This window comes from Squalius cephalus (assembly GCF_949319135.1).
Source record: "Squalius cephalus genome assembly, chromosome: 6".
In the NCBI taxonomy this organism is placed as follows: domain Eukaryota; kingdom Metazoa; phylum Chordata; class Actinopteri; order Cypriniformes; family Leuciscidae; genus Squalius; species Squalius cephalus.
Window position 1 is genome coordinate 33507825 of NC_137127.1, and position 27428 is coordinate 33535252.

The 27428-nt window shown below is 37.4% G+C and overlaps 1 protein-coding gene across 1 annotated transcript; it reads left to right on the forward strand.

The window, feature by feature from the left end:
- cd151l (CD151 antigen, like) lies at positions 1 to 27428 on the forward strand. Its single transcript, XM_079874243.1, has 8 exons — positions 1 to 220; positions 2899 to 2982; positions 15965 to 16156; positions 21365 to 21439; positions 21520 to 21624; positions 21709 to 21870; positions 23627 to 23713; positions 26547 to 27428. The coding sequence occupies exons 2-8, from the start codon at positions 2899 to 2901 to the stop codon at positions 26604 to 26606; spliced, it is 765 nt and encodes a 254-aa protein (XP_079730369.1). The 5' UTR covers positions 1 to 220; the 3' UTR covers positions 26607 to 27428.

Consider the following 27428-nt stretch of genomic DNA (forward strand, 5'->3'; position numbering starts at 1 on the left):
TTATTTTTTTTTCTGGGACCTGGCAACCCTGCTCACTGGGTGACTCGGGTGGAGCTCGTTTGAACTTTTCTTTTGGGTCCTATTATGTTTTTGTTGATGTTTCTAAATAAGCAAACTATCCCATGAATTAAGAGTACGTTATCTTTGAATGAAGACCTATTCTTACAATTTGAACAGTTCTCACGGTTTGGCAGTCTTTGTGTGACATCAGCTGATAAAGGTAAGATCTAAACTGATTGAAAATTTTTCGTCGGTGTTTGTTTTAGCTGTAAATGTAGCCTACATTAGTTTTCGTAACTGTGATTAGAGGCCAGTTTGCGACAGTAAGTAGCCTATCTTTGTGGTTTTCTCAAGTCTACTGTACGTATGGTATAGTGCACTGCTATAATACATTCTCTGTTTAATCACATTTTCAATCTGGATTTGAGATTTGTTTGATCATCTCGAACAATCTGAGATTACTAAATACAATTGTGAATACATTCTAATGAGTTCAGAGCTACAGAGTAGGCTAGAGTTTAACTTGATTTCTAGACGGACGGTTACGTTAGTGTGTTGCGGTAGAATACTAAACGGGACCAAGACACAAGTTAATACAGTGCTGAAGATAACAACTTAATTACCTAAGGAAATAAGACTGAGATGAGTGATTATAAAGGTCAGCAAATAATCCGTATGAACGTGTTAATATACATTCACATTCATTATGCGAAAAAACTTGTAAAGTAAAATGTAACAGTAAATGTAAAATGTAAAAGTTCTCTGCAACTGTTTCTGAGGCTGGATTCGGAATAACATACTACTCTTTATGCAATTTAAAGTAGTAGGGTAACGTTAGTGTTTAATTCCGAATTCAGCCTGGCTCGTGCTGTGTGGTGTAATGAACGAACATGTCGTTCTTAACATGTTCAGACAGGTGAGTGAGTCAGTTGTGTGTCACACTTTTAGTGAGCAGCATAAGCTATGTGTTACAAGACTGTGAAATTTAAGTTTTTTTCTTTTGTTTGTTTTTTTCTTCTTTTTTTTCGAAATGAATCTAATCATAAAGTACCATAGGGTCACACTTTAGATTAGGGTCCATTTCTCACTATTAACTAACTATTAACTACGATTGTTGCCTAAATAAACTCCTAATTACTGCTTTTTTATAGTAACGTAGTTGTTACGTTTAGGAATTGGGTAGGAATGTAGAATATGGTCATACACAATAAGACATTAATATGTGCTTTATAAGTAGGCTACTAATAAACAGCCAATATCATAGTAATATGCATGCTAATAAGCAACTAATAGTGAGAATTGGACCCTAAACTAAAGTGTTACCGTACCATAGTGTAGTTTTCGTGTTTCAAACGTAGAATATTAGCTGGAGCATCATACCCCATGGTATTGCCAGTACATGCAGTACTGTTTTGTAAGGGGTAGGCCTATCAGATATTTATAACGGGTGTGTGTGTGTGTGAGTGTCAGTGATTGTTGTAAAGATCTGTGTGTTTTTCTTTAACTAGCAGATAAACATAAAGAGCTCCAGACAAATTCATCAAATATGCGTCAAAGTAGCTATCTATTTTAACAGTGCTTTTGTTTCACATGACACACAGTTGAGGAATTAACCCTTTCTTCATATCAATTCTTTTTAGAGAAACATTAATGTAATTATACATTTATTTGAGAGCTTAAAGAAATAGTTTACCCAAAATGAAAGTTTTATCATTATTTAAGCCTTGTTCAGAATGTCAGTCCAAATCAGATTTTTGTGCATATCCACTTGGAATCCCATTGTATTTAGAAAGTGTGAATGTCAAAGAAATCACACGAAATCCAGTTTTCACAAAACATCCGTTTTAAGCTACATGTGGTTTGAAATCCTATTCAGTTAAATTTTTCGGATATCCATTTCAGTCTGGCAGCTCAGATCGGATTTGGCGTAGCATTTTTGCTTATGTCACTTTCTTGCGCCATGTGACATTGTTGCAGAAATAAGGTTGTGTTGTTCTCAATGTGCAGGTTGCGTGGAAAATTCTTCATGGTTCAGTGTTGAGGTGTCTTCATTTTTGCGGAGATGGCAGCACAGAATAAAGTTGTTCAGTATTCTACGTTTCTGCCACTGCTTCTCTAGACATAGTAGTCCAGCTTGACATCTACACATTGTCATATTGGTAGACAAAGTTGAAACGTTGCAAACCCCTCCATGTTGTTTTTGCCATTGGACTATCAACTTAGCGTCATTGCCATAAACCAATGCAGATATTCCAGAAATTGTAAGAGCACCACGGGACACACAAATCGGATCTGAACAGTCTGGACAGTCTGATACGTGTCAGTCATTTTGATCGGATAACAATCGGATACACAGACAGTGTGAACATAGTCATACTCGCCCTCATGCCATTCAAAACTATCTTTATGAAAACTAGCATCATATTCTTTTTTTCATAAAACCTTTTTTTTGTGGAACATGAAGATATTTTGAAGAACATTTCAGCTGTTGATGCAGAAGTTCAATCTGTATCAATCATGAACAAATTTTTTATCACACACTGAAGGATTTTTGTTGTGATATATTATCAAACACACTGAAGGTAACTGGATAATTATTATTAAAATGCATTATTTAAAATCACATCTAACATAATTATTACAATACTTTTCTTCAAAAATCAAGGTGAAAAAATACCCCAGTGTTGCAAACCCAACTGCAGAAGTTTGCTATTGTTTGTGGTGTCATAACCAGGCATAACTTTACACAACATCAAAAGAAGCAAAAATAAAACAAATTTTGCATGAACTACAAGAAATATTGTGCACAACAGCTAGACTGCTGCATATTTAGCCCAACAAAGATGCTCAGTTGCTTTTAGTTCATGTCTGTGGTTTTTTCTTTCTTTTTTCTTTCAGATGGGGTTAAAAGAAGAAAAGAAGGAAACATGTGGGACCATCTGCTTGAAATACTTGCTCTTCTCCTTCAATTTCCTGTTTTGGGTTGGTATCTGTTACTGTCATCTAATGCAGTGGTTTTCAAACATTTAAGCCAGTGCACAAACATTAAACAAAAACGTTTTTAAGTCCTTCACAACATTTTAACTATGTAATATCCATTTATATTTACTATACTGTATATCAATTTAATTTAGGCTTACCTTTCAATGGGATGGGTGCTCTTGTTTTTGGGAGCGCAAAAGCTTCAATAGTGGCCTGATGTTGGATACGACTACTAGCAGATCATCTTCAACATCAAGAAGTGATCAGTATTTATTTTTCATGTACTGTATGTAACAGTGGAAAAAGTTTGCTAGCACAAATATGTAGATCCAAATGGAAGCGGTACATTGCCACATTGGATAACTCTTTGTATTCTCCTGCTACTGTAATCCAAAATTCAGGCGGTGTGGAATTGGAAAATTAAGTTTATAATGTTCGACCACTGGAGCGCTCTAGCAAAGCATCTTCCAGATTTCTTGGGAGATGAGATCAGATTTCCTAGATTCAGTGAATCGTTGCCGTATTCAGTCATCCAGTTTTGACTGATCGATTGCACAATCGATCGGACTAACCAACACACGTTTCGAAAACGAAAATAGGGAATCGATTTTAACGGCCTTCTCTCGGAGCGCGTCCATCTCATCACGATACGCCCACAGCGAACGTGCGTCACACAGCAACTCCAGGCTCTGACAAACAGCAAATTATAGCCTACTTCTGCATAATGTGTCTCTTTTTACAACAAAAATGTCTCATGCATACAGATACAGATTCGGGCTACGGGCTACAGTCACCTACGTAGGTGAAATTGGTTTGACATTAATGGTAAACACAGCCATGTTGAAGCCTGCAGTAATGTTTTTCATTGATGTTATGGCAGTCCACTCTGCTTATTGTCTTCTGAGAATGTTGCACTCCTGTTTGTCATTGTGCACGAAACTTCACGGCAATAAATCATCAGAAATATTGCTGACTTGTGCGCGCCCTCTTTACGTTCATCCTAATACCTGTTAGTTGTCCGTGGATTTGCCTATATTTGGCGTTGAAAATGGAAACGTTTTTGGACATGGAATATCTTTTTTTTACAAAATTTTACAATAGATTCAATGAACACTTATGTCTCAAAAATCTAACAGGAATTTTTTCATAAAAGTTACAGCCCTAATGGTCAGTGATGTGTACTCTCAGGTTGTAAGGTACTTAGTTACAGTATAAGTAGAGGTCGACCGATAGTGGATTTTACCGATACTGATAACTAGGTTTGACCGTACTTGCCAATAACTGATTAATCAACCGATATTTTTTTTAAATGAATACTGGATAAAAAAACATAACACAAACAGTGCTGAACTGAAATATGCTAAATGAAATAAATATATACAGTAAATATTAATATGTTAAAATGAGAAGTTCTACTGAATGAATTCTACAGAAAATAATTTAAACATTAAAATATTACAGGTCAAATGTGTGTTTCTTTAGCTATAACCTAGAAACATATGTAAATTTCATAAGTAACATTTTTGCAAGTCCAGTTTGTTAACAAGGATGTATTAGCCAGCTTTCATGAACTATATGCATTATGCAATATACATTTTTACAGCATGTATATTAATATTTGAGCAATACAATTGTACCTTGATCATTCATGTTAGTTCATAGTACATTAACTAAGGTTAACAGATAAATTAAAAATTAAAACTCAATTTAAAATGTATTAGTATATGTTGGAATTAACAAACTAACAATGAACAATACTTCTACAACATTTATTAACCTTAGTTAATGATAAAAATGGAATCTTATTGTAAAGCATTTCATATAAATCCAAAAAGTCATGCTTAAAGATGGCCATCTTTAAATATCTGCAAAGGCCAGAACATTAAAGGGGTCATATAATGGTACATGCACTTTTACAAGTTGATTGCACTGAAATGTGTGTTGGCAGTGCCTGTACACAACCATCATAAAATGATAAAAATCCATCCAGTGGTTTTTTAAAATCTCCTTATATGTTTGACCCTCTCTGAAATCAAGCCGTTCGATTTTGTGACGTCACTAAATCGACGCCCCTCCCACGATTGTGATTGACAGCAGCGTTTCAACACAGACCCGCCCTCGCTCGTGAGCGAGCTGTCTGTCATCATAGTGCATTGATATGCTGGAGAAGAATGGCATCTTAGCGATTCTGGCGATCTGTTCTTGGGTGTAATAAGGAACACAGCAGTCATTTTGATGTTTTGATGGAATATTCCCAAAGCATTGACGCGGGGATTCCCTCGCGGGGATTCCCCACGATCAACATCCATGCTTTCATGTTTGCGCGAATCATTTCACACACCAGACTGCTTTAAAAACGAGGGTCAGTAAAGCTGGTTTTGCTAAGAAGCTGCTCCTGAAAATAGGATCGGTACCAACTATTCGTGTTCCTGCTGCACCTCTCAACTGAAGTGAGTGTAACGTTTTATTAACCTTTATATTAATATTTATATTAATCTTTGCAAATCGCTTGCTGCACGCTTCACGATGAATGCGGCTGTTTACACTCAGGGTACATTACGGCATGTTTTCTATGTACGAGGTTCTCAATATAATTCATAATCCCACGTTTATAATGAACACCGCGTTATGGTTATTGTGTTATGGTCACATTGTTTTAACCACTTAAGGTAGTCACTACTGTTAGTCCTCCCTATGAAGGTAAAAGAGTAGCAATACTCAAGAACACGTAGATGTGAATTTGAGAACTTGTACAATAAATATTCGTTCTTGTACACTAAAATTTACACTCACAGCTCCAATGTGAAAACCTGTAAAATAAAAATCTGAAGTTGAATGTTGAAAATTGCACTCGCAGACAATAGTCATAAACCTGTATTCTGAATTTGAAGCTGCAGACAAGTAGTCACAAATGTGTGAAATGCCATTCACAAAAATACAATGACAGACACAAACTTGTAATATATACAGGTGCTGGTCATAAAATTAGAATATCATCAAAAAGTTGCTTTATTTCAAGAATTCAACTTAACAGGTGAAACTAATATATTATATATACTCATTACATGCAAAGTGATATATTTCAAGCCTTTATTTGTTATAATTTTGATGATTATGGCTTACAGCTTATGAAACCCACGAAATCAAAATCCCAGAAAATTAGAATATTACATGAAATCACACAGTAATTACACAGTGATACCATGGTCATTGAACCAGGTTTTGGTTCTTTTGGAAGTGTGGGCAGATGCAAATCCTGCTGGAAAATGAAGTCAGCATGAAGTGCTCTGAAAACGTCCTGGTAGACGGCTGCGTTGACTCTGGATTTAATAAAGCACAGTGGACCAAAGTCCTCTTTTCTGATGAGAGCAAATTTTGCATCTCATTTGGAAACCAAGGTCCCAGAGTCTGGAGGAAGAATGGAGAGGCACACAATCCAAGATGCTTGAAGTCCAGTGTGAAGTTTCCTCAGTCTGTGTTGGTTTGGGGAGCCATGTCATCGGCTGGTGTTGGTCCACTGTGCTGTCCACTCAACGCAGCCGTCTACCAGGACATGTTCAGAGCACTTCATGCTTCCTTCAGCAGACAAACTTTATGGAGATGCTGACTTCATTTTCCAGCAGGATTTGCACCTGCCCACACTGCCAAAAGAACCAAAACCTGGTTCAATGACCATGGTATCACTGTGTAATTACTGTGTGATTTCATGTAATATTCTAATGTGCTGGGATTTTGATTTCGTGGGTTTCATAAGCTGTAAGCCATAATCATCAAAATTATAACAAATAAAGGCTTGACATATCTCACTTTGCATGTAATGAGTCTATATAATATATTAGTTTCACCTGTTAAGTTGAATTCTTGAAATAAATCAACTTTTTGATGATATTCTAATTTTATGACCAGCACCTGTATATTTGCACTTATTCTTAAATTCACACTCACAGTACAACCTCAATTATGCACTTGCAACTGCTCAAATGTGTCAATGCAAATTCAAATTTTGCATCTTGACTTTTGCTAGTCTTTTCGCGATATATTAGATGCAAAACTAACTTGTGCACTTAAAACTCAGTGGCGGCGAGAGAGGAAGCCTTTTATTTCAATAAAATGTTGTTGTATTTTTAAACCTTTAAAAAAAATCTGAGCATGTTTCTAATAGCAACCAGATAGCCTTGAGCTCAAGCATGTTTCCAATAGCTACCAGACAGCCTTAAAGGGCACCTATTATGACTCTTTTCACAAGATGTAAAATAAGTCTCTGATGTCCCCAGAGTATGTATGTGAAGTTTTAGCTCAAAATACCCAACAGATAATTTTTTACAGCATGTTTAAATTGTAATTTTTTTGGGGCTCAGTAAAACATGCTGTTTTAGTGTGTGCCCTTTAAATGCAAATTAACTGCTGCTGCACGGCACAGGGGGCGGAGCCTCACGAGCTCGCGCTCAGAGTCAGGACAATCTCATCTGATAATATTAGAACAGAAACTCTCAGTTGCGGTGTTCATTTCGACTCGGAGTCGGACAATAATGCCCACAGAGCCAGAGAATATATGCTGTATGGACATAGAACAGGTATAGTTTAGTTTAATTATGGTTATAACTTATTTGTCATCTGCTTTTATCCACTAATACAAGCCTGCTGTAGCAAAACCCGTCCGAATGATGACCAAAATATACTGACGAGTTCAGTGAAGTTTATTGTACATCACACAAAAGATGAGCGTTAGTTTTACTCCAGAGAATCTCTAAGAGCTAAATAAACATAGTATAAGAAGTGCGCATTAAAGTCTTATCCATAAACTCTCTCTCTCTCTCTCCCTTTCATTATCAACAACATACACAGCGAAGTACACAAAACACTCGTTACAACTAACAGTAAACAAATATACACACCTTTTCAGTGGGTGCTAAATAAACTGGTAAACCTTTTATCCGTAAAATGACTCGAAGAGCTGTCATAAAGAGCGCGCTCACACTTTCATTTCTTCTGTGTCCAGTCACGTTAGGCCTGTTGCTCCGGAGAGTGTAGCACTAAGCTTGATCACAAACAGTACAGATCCATCCTTGAGTAACAACGGGAGTAAATGAAGACTGCTATGTTCATTCTTACATCCATCAACAACACACCTCAATCGCTTAGGAGACATTCTTGTCTACAGCTGCTCAAGCGTCGAACAATGGCGGACTCTGTGTCCAGCTCACTCAGGGCGGGTCTAGGCTCAAACTGAAGTGTCACTCAACAGTCGTGGGAGGGGCCTGCTCAATTCTACGTCACATTGCGCCGAATCTGAGAACAGCTCATTCTGAGACAGTGCTTATGATTTATTGAGATTGTAAAAAAAACACTGGGTGGATTTTTATCATTCTAGGGTGGTTTTGCTCACACACTGCCAACACACATTTATGTTCAAACACCATGTAAAAGTGAATTTTGCATAATAGGTGCCCTTTAATGACAATCATGCCGGGCTGTTCTTTAACTTTTTTTTTTTGCACATAGCACTGGTGCTACAGAGGTTGAAAGTTTTGTAGCACAGGCCAAACAGTTGTAGCACAAATATAAAATGTATGTTATCATCCCTGAAAACAAACAGAAGTAATGGAGTGCATCACTTAAAGAGGCATTGATGTTCCATAAAGTGCACAGAACACATAACACCTCTTACACCTTAACATTACATATCAAAGTAGAACAGATCTGTGGGCAGACATCACTAAATAAAAACTCTTGTTTGCAAACTAGCACTAACCTATCCCATGACTCTCCTCTATGAGACTAATACTGTCAACAGTTGCATCGTTTCTTTAGTTTAGTGCATAGTGTGTGTGTCACAGATCTAGCATGTCTGCTGGCTTCTCTTTTGTATTTGGTCTCCTGACCCTTTTAGAAGAGGTCATCCATTTAGCTACTACCTGATTTGGATTACCAACCCATAACAAAGGGGTTGTCTATTTTTATCTTTTCTGGAGCCTCCTTGCACGAGCTACAAAACAAGAGCTGTTGGTCATTATCGAAAGTTAACCACGGAAAATCCCTTGTCCACTTGGGGTTATATCTATAAATTTTCCTTTTTGTTTCTCCCTTACTTTGATTTGGTAAAATTGCTTCTGTCGATTCTTCCTTGCGGGCTCATTTGGGGTTTTCGTGTATCACTTGAAAATAGCGCTTCATTTTCTCGTCAACTAGCAGCTGCATAGAAATTATGGGCTTTTAATTACTTAGGAATTGTGGGAAAACAAGAACAAAAAAAACAAAAACAAGTTTTATCAACTACCAAGTATAATAGCAGTGCGCCATCAATCTCACATGCAAACAAGCACAACAATCACTTCACACTATTAAGCGGCTGTGTTATGAACATGCAAAATTGTATCGCCACATGCTACAGTGGTAAATTTATTCATCACACAGACCATTTTTTTCATATATGTCACACTGTACAGCCCTGGCATGTTTCAATAACAACAGATAGCCTTTAGAGTAGTGGTTCTCAACAGGGGTGTTCAGAGAACAACGGGGGGCGTTTTGAAGCAAGATTTTTGAAAGGGGGGCGTTCAGGTGTTCATGGGGGGCGTTCACGAGTTTACACCAAAGATCCAGACAAGACAAGATTAAACATGTAATTAATTGCAAAATAATTGCCTGCAACATTCTAAAATCTGCCAGTTTAATGCGACATGTAAGCTATGTATCGTTTCTTTTGCAACGACTCTATTATTTTTCCAGTCATAGACCAGCACTCAAGCACTGACTAGAATCCAGCGCTGACAAGAATCAGCATTCAGGTGCTCAGAAATGTGTTTCGCGCTGACAACAATCCGGTGGTGGCTAGAATCAAGCACTGACTGGAATCACGCAGCGGAGGAATGGAAAGTTGAAGTTAAAAAAGTATTGACTTAAGAACCAATTAATTTTCAAATAATTTTCACATATTTTCAAAGATTTTCAATAAATCATGTTCCCATTCACTCCGGCGACGAATTTTTAAATTAATTAAACTAAATTCTATTTATAAGGTAAAGCTTTTACATTTTTAGGCATTAACTAATGCCAATGCAAAATGTTTTCTTTGTTCACCAAGTAATTTACTGGTCAGGCATTATTGTTAACTCGCAAGACTGTATGACAATTTGAAAATGACAATTTGATGGATAATTTAAATATATTCTGTAATCACATTTTGGTAATGCATTAATTCCACCGTCACATCTGAGCGTGAAATGCTGCTTGAATAGTTTTAAGATAATACAACAATAATTATGTGTTAATGTGTTTATTCTTGTTAGAAGATTTTTTTTTTTTAAATGATTATGAACAAATTAATCATGACATAATTAACCAAATTAATTGTAATTGTATTAATTATACCATTGATGAAAACAAGCTGATACCAAGATATTTTAGGCGTACAATTCTAACATAATTTTTCATGAAAAATCATTATTGTATTTATTTTTTTCGAAAGTAAGGTTAATGCAAGCAGCTTCTTACAATCTCCTAAATGCGTGATAAAACCTAAGTCCCTTTCCCCTACGAGTTTATAATAGCATATTTAACAAGGTTTTCAAATGGATAAAAAAATAAATTTGGCTTTATTAAACTACGTTTTAAACATGTGAAAATGTGACATGTGAAAGTCTCATTTGTCTATTTATTTTTAATATAGGCCTACTATTTTTTTATTTTTTTTTATTTTTTATTTAACATTTTTACATTTAACATGAATAATCAAACATTTAACATAAAACAAGAATTGCACAACAAAGTCTGTAACTTTTGGACCTGAGGGACCTGGATAATGGATGGGGGGTGCTGGCCCAAAAAAGGTTGAGAACCACTGCTTTAGAGCAAGCATATTTCCAATACACTATAGCTTTAAGAACGCTGTGTTTCCAAGAACTAGATAGACCAAGCGTGTCCGATACCCGACAGAATCAACGCTGAACTGACTCAACTGAATAGTGACTGTTTACTATCTTTTTAGAGCTATGCCACAGCAGAAATGATTCCGTTTGCACCATGAATAGTTATTTCCTAACTATCACCGTAAGAAGCTTGAATCTGTGCTGCGTAGTGCTAAAAGCACAGCATGTGCAATGCGAGCAGTTGCCAATGACAACAGATAAGTAAAGCACATAGTCAATATGATGGCATAAGCCTAGCAAGAGCATTTTAATGAAAACGACTAGATAAGCCCAAGCAACACGGATAGCATTAGCAACAGGCATGTTGCCAATACCCTGATAGATTTTAGCAATGGGCATTAAAAGGAACTTAGCTTAGCTTCGTGAAGACTTACTGAAATGAATGGAGAGTGAATCACATCGAGTCCTGTGTCAATAATGCTGCGATGCAAGCACTTTGGAGCTCACTTCCAAATCAGGATTTTAAACTTGTGATCAGTGCAATGAATCTCGTGTTCAAGTTCACAAACTTGAATGAATCTGAGGTGAAATCCTTGTGGGGAGCGAATTCCTCTCGCTAAATTCCCGATTGCACGCTTCCTTGTGAGATGATGTGGTTTGCCTGCTGAATTTCGCCATTTAATTAGCTCCTGAGAAAAGTGATAGCTGCTGATAATACTGAAGGAGCTTATAGTGATAGGCGTCGTATTCCTATAGGTAGATGTGGATCAGCTGAATGTCAGGTGATGCGAGCTTGACTAACATGACCTGCCAGAACTGACGCTACACTTAATTAATAACTGCATTAGTCTGCAATCAATGGCTCAAGCCTCCGTTACTAGCTCTAAAATTACATTTTGGAATTAGCAACAGAGGCTTGGGTTTAGATGCGTAGAATTAGTCCTACACACAAGAGAGTTTTAAGGACAAAAACCTGACAAATGTCTTAAAATACATCACCTGAACAATGTTTTGAGGTGTGATAACCGTAGTATAAGCGGAATAATTGACTCAGAGACCATCCTTATCCCTTGCATATTAAGGAAATAAACTCAACGTATTGTTTAACATGGTAATAAGATATCACAATAATGAACATGCACAGTATTGTTATCATGGTAATTACTTATTACAAATTATTTAGAGCTTTACTACGCATTTTTAAAATACTTTTCCATCATCCGGATGGAACCACGCATGAGAAACATGGCGGATTGAGTGAAGGAGTCGTGATGAATGAAAATGCACTTTCACTCTCTGGCAGTAAATGCTGCATGTGGAACATCAGAAATGCAGTTGTAAACCTGTGTAAACAAGAGCTTCTTTCTGTTTCTGAACAGTGTTTAAATGTTTCAAACAGCCATTCAGGTTTTTGTATTCGCTATGATGTTCATCACAGCACCAAATACATAAATACTTTATACTAAAAGACTTAATAGGCTGTCTTGAAAGTTTGTTAACATGGGGAGGTGTAACAACTCTGCAGATGAAAAAAAAAAAAAAAACGCACATCTGTTTGATTTAGGTAGTGCTAGAGCCTATATGCTACCTGTCTGTGAATTACATAATAAACTAAAAGAAAGTTTATATATCATATTTTCTGGCTAGTTTACTTTAGTTTTTTATAATAAACCACATTTTCAGCCAAATTGAAAAATTAAAAACAAGTTTAAATGGGTAAATCTTCTATAAATATTTTTAATTCTTCATTTTCTTTTCTACAGTGACCGGGAGGAGACGTATTCGGTTCACTTAGTTTTGTCGTGGCCACAACATATAAACTCGTGGGAACGTGATAATATTATGTTGCCACGAGATATTAATTCGTGGGAATACCTCATCATTTTGTTGAGGTAACGACATCATTATGTCGTGGCCACGCGATGTAAAGTTGTGGCCTCGAGATCATATGTTGAGGGAAAGATATATTTTTCTTGTGGCCACGACTTCATATTTTGAGAGAACGACATCTATTTCTCGTAGCCACGAGTTATGGGTACCACACCGGTCAATAACCACAGCAGTCGGAGATGGAGATGACTGATGAAATAACATTTTACTTTGAATTAGGAATGTCATATAAAGATATAGTGCAGTCTCTGGCATTTAGACATGGGTAGGCTAAGTGAAAGACACCTGAAGCGCATTCTTAAGTTGAATGGGCTTTTTCGTCGGAAATTTGCTGGCTTGAATGAAATACTCGGGTCACGAATAAAGTTCCGAAAAACTTAAATTAACAAGTAAATTATGACCAGGGTAAAAGGAGGAGCCCGTATCGCGTGTGAAGATTTGGTTCCCACATGTAATAAAACTGGTAGCCACGAGAAACGGATGTCGTTCCCTTAACATATTATGTCGTGGCCACGAGAAACGGATGTCATTCGCTCAACATACGATCTCGTGCCCACGAGATATTATGACGTTCCCACTACTTAATATCACGTTCCCACGAATTTATTTGTTGTGGCCATGACAAAACTAAGTGAACCGAACATGTCCCCTCCCGGTCACCGACCGTACTTTTCTGACATATCCAAGGTCTTGTTAAAACACACTAGACATGCTTATTCTGTGCATTTTGAGCACTTTTTGTGGGAAATCATATTTGTTTTGTCCATCAAAAGAGTGCTTTCACTTTAATTGAGCGTGAGCAGCGCAGCAAAAAAAAAAAAGACTCGGTGCTTCACTGGACCACGCTTCACTGCTGCTCACACGACGCTCCTGCTCCCGGTGTGAATGCACTCATTGGTTAAAGGGTAACTCAACCCCTGGTCAGAGCCTGACTCCACCCACTGGCAATATTTGAAAAATGCTGGAAAAGTGGGCAGAGCCCAGCGGAGATAGAGGGGACGAACAGAGGGCGGGACTGAGCGGGGGGGCGTGCACCTGAGACTCGTTTCAACAGCGCCCGCTCTCTGTAGGCGCAGATGAGTTGCCATATGAGAACGACTGACATCTCTATCTTTTCATACAGATCACATAAACAGAGAATATTTGTTTTCGTTTATAGATAATTTAATAGCAGAGACTTAAATGTTTATAAAGATATTGCTTATGCCTGTGTGACTATTCGCTGAGTTTTGTTTAAGTTTAGAGACGTGCTCCAGAAAAAAAGTTCACGGAGACGCAGTGGCAGAAAGCACACCCTGTTTATTTTCTTTATTTTACAAAAGCACAATGTTTTGTTTCGATTGTAAGTGGACACATAAAAAAATAGACATTTAACAGTTTATTTTTTCATATTTCTTAAGTCTTTATGACCATAAATGACAAAGTATTTTAAGTCTATTTTGCTGCTATGTGAAAAAATCCAGCAAAACACACCGCCGCGTTTGTTGACCGCAGAGGATTAACTTTAGCCTAATAGGAAGGAACATAAATTGTGACTAAAAATATATGCTCACTCACATCAAGACGCCGCTGCAGTGATGGAGTCCAAGCAGGAGGAGCAGCGTTTGGCACTGCGTCGCTTTTCAGCGCGAGCTGTTTGGTGAAGCTAAATAAATCTATAAATACAAAGCTAACTAGATGCTAATAAAACGCTATCCTGATCGTTTTCAATACTCGCAATTCCAACTCCTGACTCCCTACAGTGGTTTTGACTAAACAAGATGTTTTTATACCAGGGGCTGCCAAGGGCGTGGTGAGCTGGTACCTGCTTATGTCACAAAGTACCACAACATCCAATAGGAAAATTCAACTGCAGTAGCCACCGTTCAACCTGAAGAGGGCAGCACTCAGATGTTTTTACACCATATATTGTAGAATTAAAACACTTTATACCCAAATGTCAAAAAATTAACTCGAATCAATGAACAGCACTAATAAAGCCCCAGTCTTACAAATCATTAACTAAAAAACGTTGTTTTAGGGTTTAGTTACCCTTTAACATACACAGCGAAAATAATATGCGTTGCTCACGCTTGCAGTGTGAAACGGCCGTTTAGCTGCTGCCTCTTGACGTTCCACTGTAACCGCCTACTACGGGAGAATAGCCGATTTGGCGTAGTTGATAATGCATGACAGATTAGATAAATCCCTAATGCAAGAGCAGGTAGGCAGACACCGATTCAGTGTCTTGACCATGCACTCGCATGAGTGACCTGATTGATTCTCATGAATAGATGTATAATACAATCGGAATAAAAAGTACAACTCCGAAAATGCATCTACACTGAGCAACAGTTACGTTTTGTACTGTGATCGGCTGGTTCTCATGCCTTCAGTCAAAGACTTTGTAAGTGCAAAAAACGTGTGCGACAGACTACACTTCAAAGATTGTTTGGTGAAATAGGTGTGACGCAGGCCATGCGCAATTACCAGACCGTCTCATGCTGCTGATGTTTCTTTGCAGCCAAATTAACTGAGAATGCTACATTATCATAATCAACAGGGGCTTGGGGCAAAAATGCCACAAAAAATTAATAAAAAAACATGCACCGTCAAAATGCCCATGCGGCCGTGCTCATTTTACTTTCGCTTTCTAATTAGCAGCAATTTGGAGGCGCCAATTGCTTGAATGGTGGGTTAATTATTATTCTTAATGAAAAACACAACAACAAAACTGTACAATGACAAACTCATTTAAATAGGCACTTTTACATTTTGCTTTGAAGCCAAATCTTCTGCCATCGTCTTGTCAGTCAAGAGTGAGGCGAAGTGAAATCTGACTCCTCCTGCTGGTCTGTGCTGCAACTCTTTTTCAGCTCACAAAATTGAGCAGACGTGTTCAGTTTTTAACTGTAGCATCTGTTCTTTAACTGAACTAAATGATTTTTAATTCTATAAAAAATGACGCAGTGGTCAAGTGATATAACCGGTGTTACGACTAACACCGATTATCGCAGCAAGCTTATGTAGTTAGGCAATATCACATGAGTAAATTGCAAATGTGTGATAGTGATCTTGTACAAAAGTCCAATAAACAAGTTGATATAAAGTGACTTAACATTTTAGCCACAATACTCTGTTTTTTCTCTATTTCGTAAAAATAGTTTCAAACAAAGCCACACCAGAACTGTTGCGCATCTCCAAGCAACAGTGAATCTTGAATGTTCCTTTAAATGTTTTTCCAGCTGGCAGGAGGTGCAGTGATGGCTGTGGGCATCTGGACGATAGTTGAGAAGAGCGATTACATCAGTCTGCTGTCCTCAAAGATTTATGCTGTCTCTGCCTATATACTCATCATGGCCGGGGTGATCGTCATGGTAACTGGGGTTTTAGGCTGCTGTGCCACCTTCAAGGAGCAACGACGCCTTCTGAGAGTGGTGAGAAATATGTATAAATGTTTACTTGCTCTAGAGAACTGTTGAGGGTTGTGTTTCCATTTTCTTATACTGCATGTTCCTTGACATAAATAGTAATGCATGACTGCACATCAGATCAGTTTAGAGCATGCATGGGCAAACCCGGTCCTGGAGGGCCGTTGTTCTGCAAGTTTAGCTCCAACCCTAAGCGAACACACCTGAACCCCCCCATTTGATGTAAGTGTGAACTTGTGAATTATAGAAGTCTATAATGTGTTATGTGTATACTAGGCCAAAGAGATGTGTTTTTAGTCTAGATTTGAACTGACAGAGTGTGTCTGCTTCCCAGGCAATGTTAGGAAGATTGTGCCAAAGTTTTGGTGCTAAATAGGAAAAGGATCAACCACCAGCAGTCGATTTTGATATTCTAGGTATTGTCAACTGGCCGGAATTTTGAGATCGCAATAGACGTGAAGGACTATAATGCATTAAGAGCTCGCTCAAGTACTGGGGAGCTAAACCATTTAGTGCTTTGTAAGTGATCAGCAATATTTTATACGATGTTTAATGGGGAGCCAATGCAGAACCAGGCTAATATGGTCATACTTCCTGGTTCTGATAAGAACTCTAGCTGCTGCATTTTGGACCAGCTGTAGTTTGTTTATTAAGCGTGCAGTGCAACCACCCATAATAGCATTACAATAATCTAGCCTTGATGTCATGAACGCATTTGAGGTAATTTAGATATATTTTAAAATGAAAAAATGCGGTTTTACAGATGCTAGACAAGTGACTTTCAAATGAAAGATTGGTATCAAAGAGCACACCCAGGTTCCTAATCGACGATGAAGACTTGACAGAGCAGCCATCAAGTGTTAGACAGTGTTCTAGATTATTACGTGAGGAAGTTTTTTTGTCCAATAATTAGAATCTCTGTTTTTTTCAGAATTAAGTAGTAGGAAGTTGCTAGTCATCCAGTTTTTTATATCAGCTATGCATTCCGTTAATTTTGTGAATTGGTAAGTTTCGTCAGGGTATGAAGTAATATAGAGCTGCGTATCATTTATATTTTAATTTTAATAAGCGGTTTAATCATAGCCAGCTTAAAAGTTTTTGGTACGTATCCTAATGACAAAGATGAATTAATGATATTAAAAAGAGGATCTATGACCTCTGGAAGCATCTTTTTCAGTAGCTTAGTCGGTATAGGGTCTAACATACATGTTGTCGATTTAGATGAATTAACAATTTTAGAAAATTCTTCCTCTCCTATAGTAATGAATTAATTGAATTTTTCCTTAGGGATACTATAATGCACTCTCTGATGCGATACTGTAGTAGACGGTTGCATAGTTATAATTTTCTCCCTGATATTATCAGTCTTTTAAGTGAAGAAGTTCACAGAGTCATTAGTGTTGTGCTGCTTGGAAACTTCTGGGCTTGAAGCTTTATTTTTCGTTAGTTTAGCCACTGTTTCAAATAAATACCTAGGGTTTTGTTTATTTTCTTCTAATAGGGTTGAAAAATAAGCAGATCTAACCGCTTTTAAGGCCTCTCTGTATGCAATCGAGCTCTCTTTCCATGAAATGCGAAATACCTCTAGTTTTGTTTTCTCCCAGTTGCGCTCCATTTTTTCTGGCTGCTCTCTTAAGGGCCTGAGTGTGCTCGTTGTACCATGGTGTTGGACTATTTTCTTTAATCTTCTTTAAGCGCAACGGAGCAACTGTGTCTAAGGTGCTGGAAAAGAGAGAGTTAAAAGTTTCTGTCGCAATATCGAGCTCTTCTAAGCTATCTGGGATGCTGAGATGATGAAACTAATCAGGAAGATTATTAATAAAGCAATCTTTAGTGGCAGAAGTGATAGGTCTAACATATTTGTAACACGGAGTCGGCTTTGCAGCCTTGGCTAAATTAAGTTTACACGAGACTAGATAATGATCTGAGATGTCATCGCTCTTCTGCAGAATTTCAATGGCATCAACATTGATTCTGTGTGATATTAGATCTAGAGTATGATTACGACAATGAGTAGGTCCTGCCACGTGTTGCCTAACTCCAATAGAGTTAAGAATGTCTTTAAATGCCAATCCCAATGCATCTTTTTCGTTTTCAACATGTATATTAAAATCACCAACAATTAGAACTTTATCTGCAGCCAGTACTAACTCTGATAGAGTCAGCAAATTCTTTGATAAAGTCTGTATGATGGCCTGTATACAGTAGCCAGTACAAATCTCAAACGTGGTTTATCATTTACACTATATATTGTTACATTAAACACCAACACTTCAAAAGAATTATATTTGAAACAAGACTTCTTAGTAATTTTGAAAATATTACTATAAATCACAGCAACACCTTCCCCTTTGCCTTTCAGATGAGGTTCATGTGTATAACCGTAATCTTGGGGGGTGGACTCATTTAAAGTCATGTAATCATTTGGTTTTAGCCAGGTTTCTGTCAAACACAGCGCATCTAGGTTATAGTCTGTAATCATATAATTAACAATAAGTGCTTTTGAAGTAAGGGATCGAATATTCAGCAACCCAAGCTTTATCATTTGCTCATTTGTATTTTATCTGTTTTTTATTTGTTGAACATCAATTAAATTTTTACCCTTAGATGGGTTTGGAAGTTTTTTGTATGTCCTAATTCAGGGAACAGACACAGTCTCTATATGATGATATCTAGGTGAAAGAGTTTCTATGTGATGGGATTTATTTGACCCTGGTGACGTGAGACAGCTAGCAGACGGTCGGTTTAGCCAGTCTGTCTGCTTCCTGGAGCCCCAATTGAGCTCTAAGACTATGTGCCATATTACTAGAGAGAAGAGCAGCACCATCCCAGGAGGGATAAATACCATCTCTTTTCAACTGGTCAGGTCTGCCACAAAAACTTTTCCAATTGTCTATGAATTCTATATTATTTTCCAGACACCACTTAGACAGCCAGCCATTGAGGGAGGACAATCTACTAAGTATCTCATCACTCCTGCGAACAGGAAGGGGGCCAGAGCAAATTACAGTGCCTGAGATTTGCGAGGTCACACAACTCTTTAACGTTAATTTTGGTGATCTCCATTTGGCGGAGTCGAACATCATTAGTGCCGACTTGAAAAATAATCTTAGAGAATTTACGATTAGCATTAGCCAATACTTTTAAATTTGCTTTGAAGTCAGGCGCTCTGGCTCCCGGCAAACATTTGACTATGGTGGCTGGTGTCTCTATTTTCACGTTCCGTGTAATAGAATTGCCAATAACTAGGGCACATTCAACAGGATTCACAGTGGGTGTTTCGCTGAGTGGGGAGAATCTATTTGTTATGGTAATCGGAACGGAAGAGCGGTGTTTTGTCCCGCGACTACATCGCCTCACCGTCACCCAGTTGCCCTGCTGCACGGGCTCTACTTCAGCTGGAACCGAACAATGTACAGAGTTCACTAAGCAGTGTCTAACCCCTTGCGTGTCTCTAGTTCTGAAATCTTCTCCGCCAGCCTGACTATCTCCCTGCATTTATCACATGTAAATCCTGTGCTGGCAGAGAAGGCTATGCTATACATGTTACATGAAGTGCAAGTGACAATAAGAGAAGATGACATGACTCACCATGTTTGTTGACTGATCCTACACACCTAAGTTGTTTGATGAACATGTAAAAGGCGCGATGCTCTGTTTTAAAGTTATTTTAAGTGCCTAAAAATAAATAAAGAGCACACGGATGGCACGCTAACAGGCTAGCGAATTTGTGTTGTGCTTGCAATAATAATTTAGATTGAAGCTAGCGATGTCGGGTTAATGTGTGATGTTGAGTAAGCTATATTTAGCAGTATAAACAACAAGGAATGATATTAAATAATGATTAAAAACAGAAAGATATATGAAGCTTACAGACGCAAACCAACGCAACAGCAGCAGCGAACGAGGCAGACAGGAGCAATCGATCTTGTATCTCTTTAAGAAAGTAAGGCACAGACTAATTATCCTACATTTGATTACTCCATTACAATAGTTACCTTAAAGTTACTGCTATCATAAACATACACTTACTTGTAGGTTTTAAATTCTAATTTAAATTCTAATTTAAATTAAATTTTTTAGCAATATGTATATTTTAGTTGATATTTTAGCAGAGATTCACTCCTGACCTAGGACGTCTCCCATCCAGGCACTGGACAAGCTCAACCCTGCTTATCTTTAAAGTGGGCAACCAGTCTTGGGCTACAGGTTGATATCGCTTTGATGTTTCAAAAAGTTAATAGAGATCATAAAAGAAATCCCAGTGAATCCAGTCCTGCAACCACTATAAACATTTTGTCCCCCACTTGAATTATTGAAATGTGATAGTGTGTTATTATGAGTATGCCAGTTTGAAGAGATGAGTCTTTAATAGGGCTTGGAATCGAAAATATATGTATAGACAACACATATAAAACACAAAACTACATATTTTTAACACCAGGTAGATTAGAAAGTGTATTCATCAATACAGTAGTTAATCATACTTACAGGATGTGATTCAGAGGAGCAAGTTGGTCCAAATAAAGTGGATACTGTCCGATCTTTAATGAATAATTTTTTTAAAAAATTCTGCGTCGATCTCGCCAAGATTTCAGAAGCAGTTGACAAACGGTGTGGTAATTTCAACCACTGACTCTTCACATTCTCATCCTTTGGAAGTGTTATGAAGATAATTTTCTTTTGCAGCTTAGAAAACAGCATCTTCTCGACATGTACACAACACAAACCAGCTACAGTGTTGGAGGGTGGGTCAAAGAAGAAGAAGAAAATTGCATTTTTGTCAAAGACTATTTCCGATTCAGAACAATGATCAAAACATAGATGGAGTTGATTGAGTCCATCAACACTCCCAAAGCTTGCACATTCCTTGACATTTCATTCAGTAACGTAATGTTAAGCAGTTTTGATTTATATGCTGTTTAGTGTTTAATGATCGTGTTAGCGTACATATGCGACAATGCTTGTATCGCTTGTTCTTCTATGCTTATTTTAGATCTGGAGATTCTGTACTATTTCAGAAGATGTGTAATAGCTTCCCCTACCGTATAACAGTGAAAACATGGATTGCTAGAAAATGCTGTCAATGCCGGAGAAAGAGTTTAAAGGCATTTATCATTTGTTCTGGATATCATTATATAAATTGCCATCTCACAAGAATTGTACTTGAAACCAAATCTCGAATACCCCTTGTCTCTCTTCTTCTATTGTCAGTATTTTGTCCTATTGCTGTGTGTGTTCCTGTTGGAAATCCTTGCTGGAGTTTTGGCCTACATTTATTACCAGCAGGTCAGTTACTTGTTCTTTCTTTCATTCATTGTTTGCTATGCATTTGTGTCTTTCAATGTTACACTTTGTGAATGTTGTAGCTGAATGAGGAACTAAAGGAGAACCTGAGAGAGACTATGGTTCAGAAATACCATCAGCCTGAGCAGGAGCATGTGACAAAGGCTGTGGACAAACTACAGCAGGAGGTGAGACAACTATCTGTTTGCTAAAATGGATTTGTTATTTACTTGAGTAGTTTTGGGCTAATGATTGCTTCTCCCTCTTGTCAGTTCAAGTGCTGTGGCAGTAACAACTCCTCTGATTGGGCGGAGAGTGTTTGGATCCGCACTGGTGATGCTGAGAAACGGATGGTCCCTGACAGTTGCTGTAAGAGCCCAGTCATACAGCACTGTGGTCTAAGAGACCACCCCTCAAACATCTATAAAGTTGAGGTTAGTGCACTGCAAAGGACATTCTTGCACTGAACAAGAGCTGAAATGTTTTCTTATGGTTCTTTTGGATAATATATACCATTTCACACGTTTATTTATACAATTGCAGAATTAACTTTCCCAATAAAGATTCCACTCAGAGACTTTCTGTGTTCATACAGTATGTGTAGCGACCACTCATATATCAATCTGGTAAAAATATAAAATATTTCCTAAATAGTTTTATTAGACTAACGTAGATGATTTGAGGAGCTGAGGAAGAGCTGAGAAACCAGTGAGATTATAGAATGTAGCTAGAATGAGGGTTAGACGAATGTGTTTGCAAGATTTTGTATGAATTAATCATCTGTTTAGCAAAATGGACCAAGTTGAGTTTATAAATATTACAAATATATTATGCTGACAAAAAATAACCATCCAAATCAATAGGAGTATAAATAATGCTTGAATGCTTGTGGAACTGAGGATCTAGGCCACCGTGTTAGACAGTTATCTCTCCACGGTCATAAGGAAAGGAACTGGGGGCCTCATCTCTAAAACCAGATTTGATCTTAGAGTGCGTGTTTGCTAAAATCCATGCCAATGTTCATATTTATAAAAATGTCTTTGATGTGGAAAAGTGCTTTGCGCCACGTCAGGGTCTGAGCAGACTTACGCACTTTTCATTGTGGCAGAGAGTCGGAATGCTGCAGGTATTTGGAAATGTAAGCAATTCTTGCCGCTTGCCATTCTCAATTCAATTATTTGAATGTCGACTCTTTTACAAAGCGGAGGTCGGAAACCATTCAGCTGTGCACAAATTCAAGATTATTTGCAATTTATAAATTTCACTTATGTAAGAGTTCGTTCTCTGAATCATACGTACACACATTTGAGAAATGATTGTAAGATCAAGTGTAGGATGGTTTCTATGCAACATTTTATAAATGAGGCCCTTGAAGAAGAAACATTCACTAAATTTTTTATCTACCACAAAATTTGCTTAGTCGGCAGGGTCTTTATGCTTTCCCAGTGAGTTGACTACACATATAAAACACACTCAAAGAATCTGAGAGCTGGCTTGGGGATTTTCTGTAAGAAAGTTTGCATTTGGAACACAGGGGCACTTGCAATTCTAGGAGTCTGGAACTCCACTGCGGTTGATTCGATAAAGCTATTGTATTATGGCTAGATATGAATTGGGAAAGTGAAGCAAGAAATGTGAACAAACAGACAAAGCATGAAAATCAAGCCCTAATGGAAATGGTTAAGCAAGAACAGGAGAACAAGGATTCTATAACAAAACAGGGCAACGAGAGAAAGGGTTAGTTCACCCAAAAATGAAAATTACGTCATTAATGACTCACCCTCATGTCGTTTCAAGCTCGTAAGACCTCCGTTCATCTTCGGAACACAGTTTAAGATATTTTAGATTTAGTCCGAGAGCTTTCTGTCCCTCCATTGAAAATGTATGTACGGTATACTGTCCATGTCCAGAAAGGTAATAAAGACATCATCAAAGTAGTCCATGTGACATCAGTGGGTTAGTTAGAATTTTTTGAAGCATTTTGGTCCAAAAATAACAAAAACTACGATTTTATTCAGCATTGTATTCTCTTCCGGGTCTGTTGTCAATTCGCGTTCACGACTCCGCAGTGACGCTGCTGACATAAGACGCTGCTGACGTGTTATCTGGTGACACGTCAGCAGCGTCACTGCGGAGTCATAGTGTACAAAAATAGTACTTTTTGTTTTTGACTCTAATTTTTTTTTTCAGGGTGGCTGCATCTCAAAGTTGGGGAACTTCATTCTGAATCACTTGCAGATCATTGGTGCAGTGGGAGTGGGCATAGCCTGTGTGCAGGTCAGCTGAAGCACTGCAAAGTGTAGAGGACACATGTACTGTAGCTGAACACTTGCATTTTAGCCACCCTTAAAATTGTATCATGTACTTGTTTAAATACTAAAATCGAATGCGTAATACAAACTTATTTTAATGACCACTTTTAAAGTCCTGTCACCCCTGATTGACATGGCAGGATGTGTCAAACATGTATTTGTCAGATGTGAATTTCTGTGCCCAATAATCACACTTGCACTTGACCACTTTTCTACTTGCATGACGTATTTCAATACGTGCACTTTAAATGAAACTTTGAAATGTCCGTTCAGAAGTTACTATGTAACAAAGGAAAATTTATGAACCCTCTGGAGTCAGCAAAGGCACATTTTACACACATTTTACAGTGCGCAATCAGTTTATTCCTGATAACAGTGGAAACTGCTTATACCCACGAGTAGTGTGGGCTATTCATACAGTAATTATCAGTGTGAGCCATGCAAACATACAGAACAATAAGCTTTGAGGAAATTTACCTCAGAAGAAGAATGCGATCTGACACTGCTTGATCCAGCGGAGGATATCATTTCTGAAGATTAAGTAACTTGTTCTTTCTTAAATTAGTTAATGTATTATTTTTACATAAATATGTGCTCTTTTTATTAGTTGGGCTTTCCTTAAACTATATTGCCAGACTCAAATGTGTGAAATCAAATAAAACAGGTTGAAATCTGAAATATATAGACAGAAATATGCTTTTATTGAAATGAAATATTAACTTTTCATTACAATTTAAATGTCTAAAAAAACAAGGATGTAAATTTTATGCTCTATAATATATGATATAGGGCTGTCAATAGCTTCAAATTTTTTTGCGATTAATCACATACTTAGCGTGAAATTAAGCATACATAATTTATCTTGTTTAACAAATTCATTTTGTCATCATTTGCTATATCCAGCAACGTAAAACTATCAGATTGAATGATGATTCTCACAATTAAGCTTTTTTCTAAGGGAAATGTTGGTGTCTTTCCAAAAAAGGACACTTGGAGACTCCAAAATGACACCTAATAACCAAATGATGTAAAGAATCCATATAATACATAAATGTATGCACACCAAAGCACACACGAAAAAATATTACAGAACAAATCTTTTCATAATTTACAGTGCACAGTATGGACCACATGGTGATGCCAAAAAAAAGCTAAACCATTCAAACTGTCTTGACCTGACTGCATATGCCTAGTACAGTTCACAAATCCATTCAGCATTACTAAATACAGCAACTTACACATGACAGATAAACATTTTCCTGAATGTGTGTGAAAACAACATAAATGTACTAAAATGTATCTGAGCAAAAATACAATGTGCGATCACTGTACGCCACTGCAATCTTTACCTTGATTACAATCCGTATCTGTCAAAATTATACTTGAAAGAATCTGGTTTGCTTTATCCAGCAGAGAAAAGTAGTTTGCATATCATCTGGCCATACAGCGGTGGGATGTTTTGACGTTCCGTTTAGTCTGTATTTCACACAGCACGATGCGTGAGGGCTTTTGCGCACAATATCTGAATATGTCAGAGCTTGTGTTTTAAAGCTAAACAGACACTGGAATGAATAATTCACTGAAAACTGCCATCTTTGATGTAATAAACCTGTCTTTCTTTACGTTAGTGCTGTTTTGGACTGATTGTTTAAATGCATTTGCTTACTGGATCATTGAACTGAAAACTTTCCTGGAGTTTAACGGCCTAAAATGGTCTGATCGCAAAAAGAAAGCGAAACTGTGTTAAAGGGTTAGAATAGAAATAATTTTAACACGTTAAGGATGTTGAATTGAACACATGCGTTAAGGCATTGTCGTTGACAGTCCTAACATGTTATGATATATATAATATGACATAAAATATGAAAAGTAATGTTTCCACTGTAATATGATGAATGTTAAAATATGTTTAGACTAGTGTATACTGTAAAATTAGCAAATATCTTCTCAAATATAGATGTTTAAAATGTACTAAACAATAATAGTTGTCTATAGTTGTTCTTGTAATCAGAATGCTCAGTTTGCTCTTACAGTACATCAAAGACTTATTTTTTTCCATGTGAGGAAGGTACTCGCATGCATTCCTGAAGAAACAGTGTTGGCATCAGACTGTTTTAAAGAATTTTAAGAATAAAATAAAGTTAGAGCTTCATTTAAAGATAATATTGGACAGTTTGCTTTAGTGAAACCATTGGTGCAGAGATGAGTATGTGTATTTTGCAAAATGTTTGCAACTGCTTTTCATCAATTATTAGAAGCACCGCAATTAATAAACTATCTTTTGTTACATAGGAACTTGTAAACAGACATTTAGAGATTTATTTTAAAATGCAAAGCATTGAAAATCAAAAAGTGTAAATAAAGCCCAGTAGAAATAATTCAGTACTTAAATCTTTACAAATGTATGTAGTGTGTCCCATCGGGTAATCAAAAGCCCTACGCACACTTGCAGTCTTCACACCCGCTTGAACACTGGCAAAATACAGGAAATACGACATGTAAGTAGACAAGTGGTCTAGTGCAAAGATTGCAAGTATGAGTATTGGGACAGTTCCATAAATGCATGATCACATCCTGCCATGTCAATCAGGGGTGACAGGATCCTAATGACCCGTCAATCTACAGGGAGTGACAGGGGTCATAAATAAAGGGACATAAATCATCAATTTGACACATGGTATATAATGAGGAGTTCTGTCCATATGATTTTATTTATTTTTTGCCACAACTGTATGTACAGTATGATATTATATGGAATTGTATTAATATCATGCTTTTCCTCTCATACGTTCTTTCAGATTTTCGGCATGTGTTTCACCTGCTGCCTGTACAGGAGTTTAAAAGCAGAGCCATACTGAAGAGAGACAGCTCAACTACAGCATTAATCAATGAACATCATCCTCCATGCCATTTTTGTTTCACAGATTTTAAAGGTGAAGTATGTAGTTTCTGCGACACTATAGTGGCACCTAATGGAAATGCACCTTTCGTGTGTCGTGCCTCCCCCAACTCAAAAATCACAAATACATCTCTTATGGGTGCTCATGAAGGCATGTCTCAACAGGTAAAAGTTAGCTATTTTCAATAAAAGTACAAATTAGGAATACTTTTAGCTGTGTTGCTATGTGTCAAGTAAGCAATTGAGTAGACTGTTTAGAGCGAACGCATATTATATATCCACACTTATAATAAACCCATCCAACATAGCTGCAATAGGCGCATTTTTTGACATGATGCACCACGACTGTTTGTGGCGGTCTGCATTGGACACATGAAAGTAAACATAAACTGGTGCATTTGTGTTTTTGAACGGGTGCATGATAATCCTGTATGGTACTGAAGCGTCCATTGTTGCGCTTTATATCTCAGCACTCCGTTCGCTTTGACGTGTTCATGACCTTTTTAATCTTTGAATGTCTAAATGCAGCACATTTTTGCTTGCACTTCATTTTCCATGTCAAGCGCAAGTCATGGTCCCACACTGGCTTAACACCCTCTTGCTCCGCCTGCTACTGTAGACACTCCACTCTCACAATCGGTTGAGATGGAAAGATGGATCTGAGCAGACTGCTCTCAATGTTTTGATTTAGTGTTTTGAGGCTCAATGTTTACATTTTTGGGGGAGATAAACCCATGAATATGGCATACTAATAGTAGTCAATGAACCATAAACTGGATTA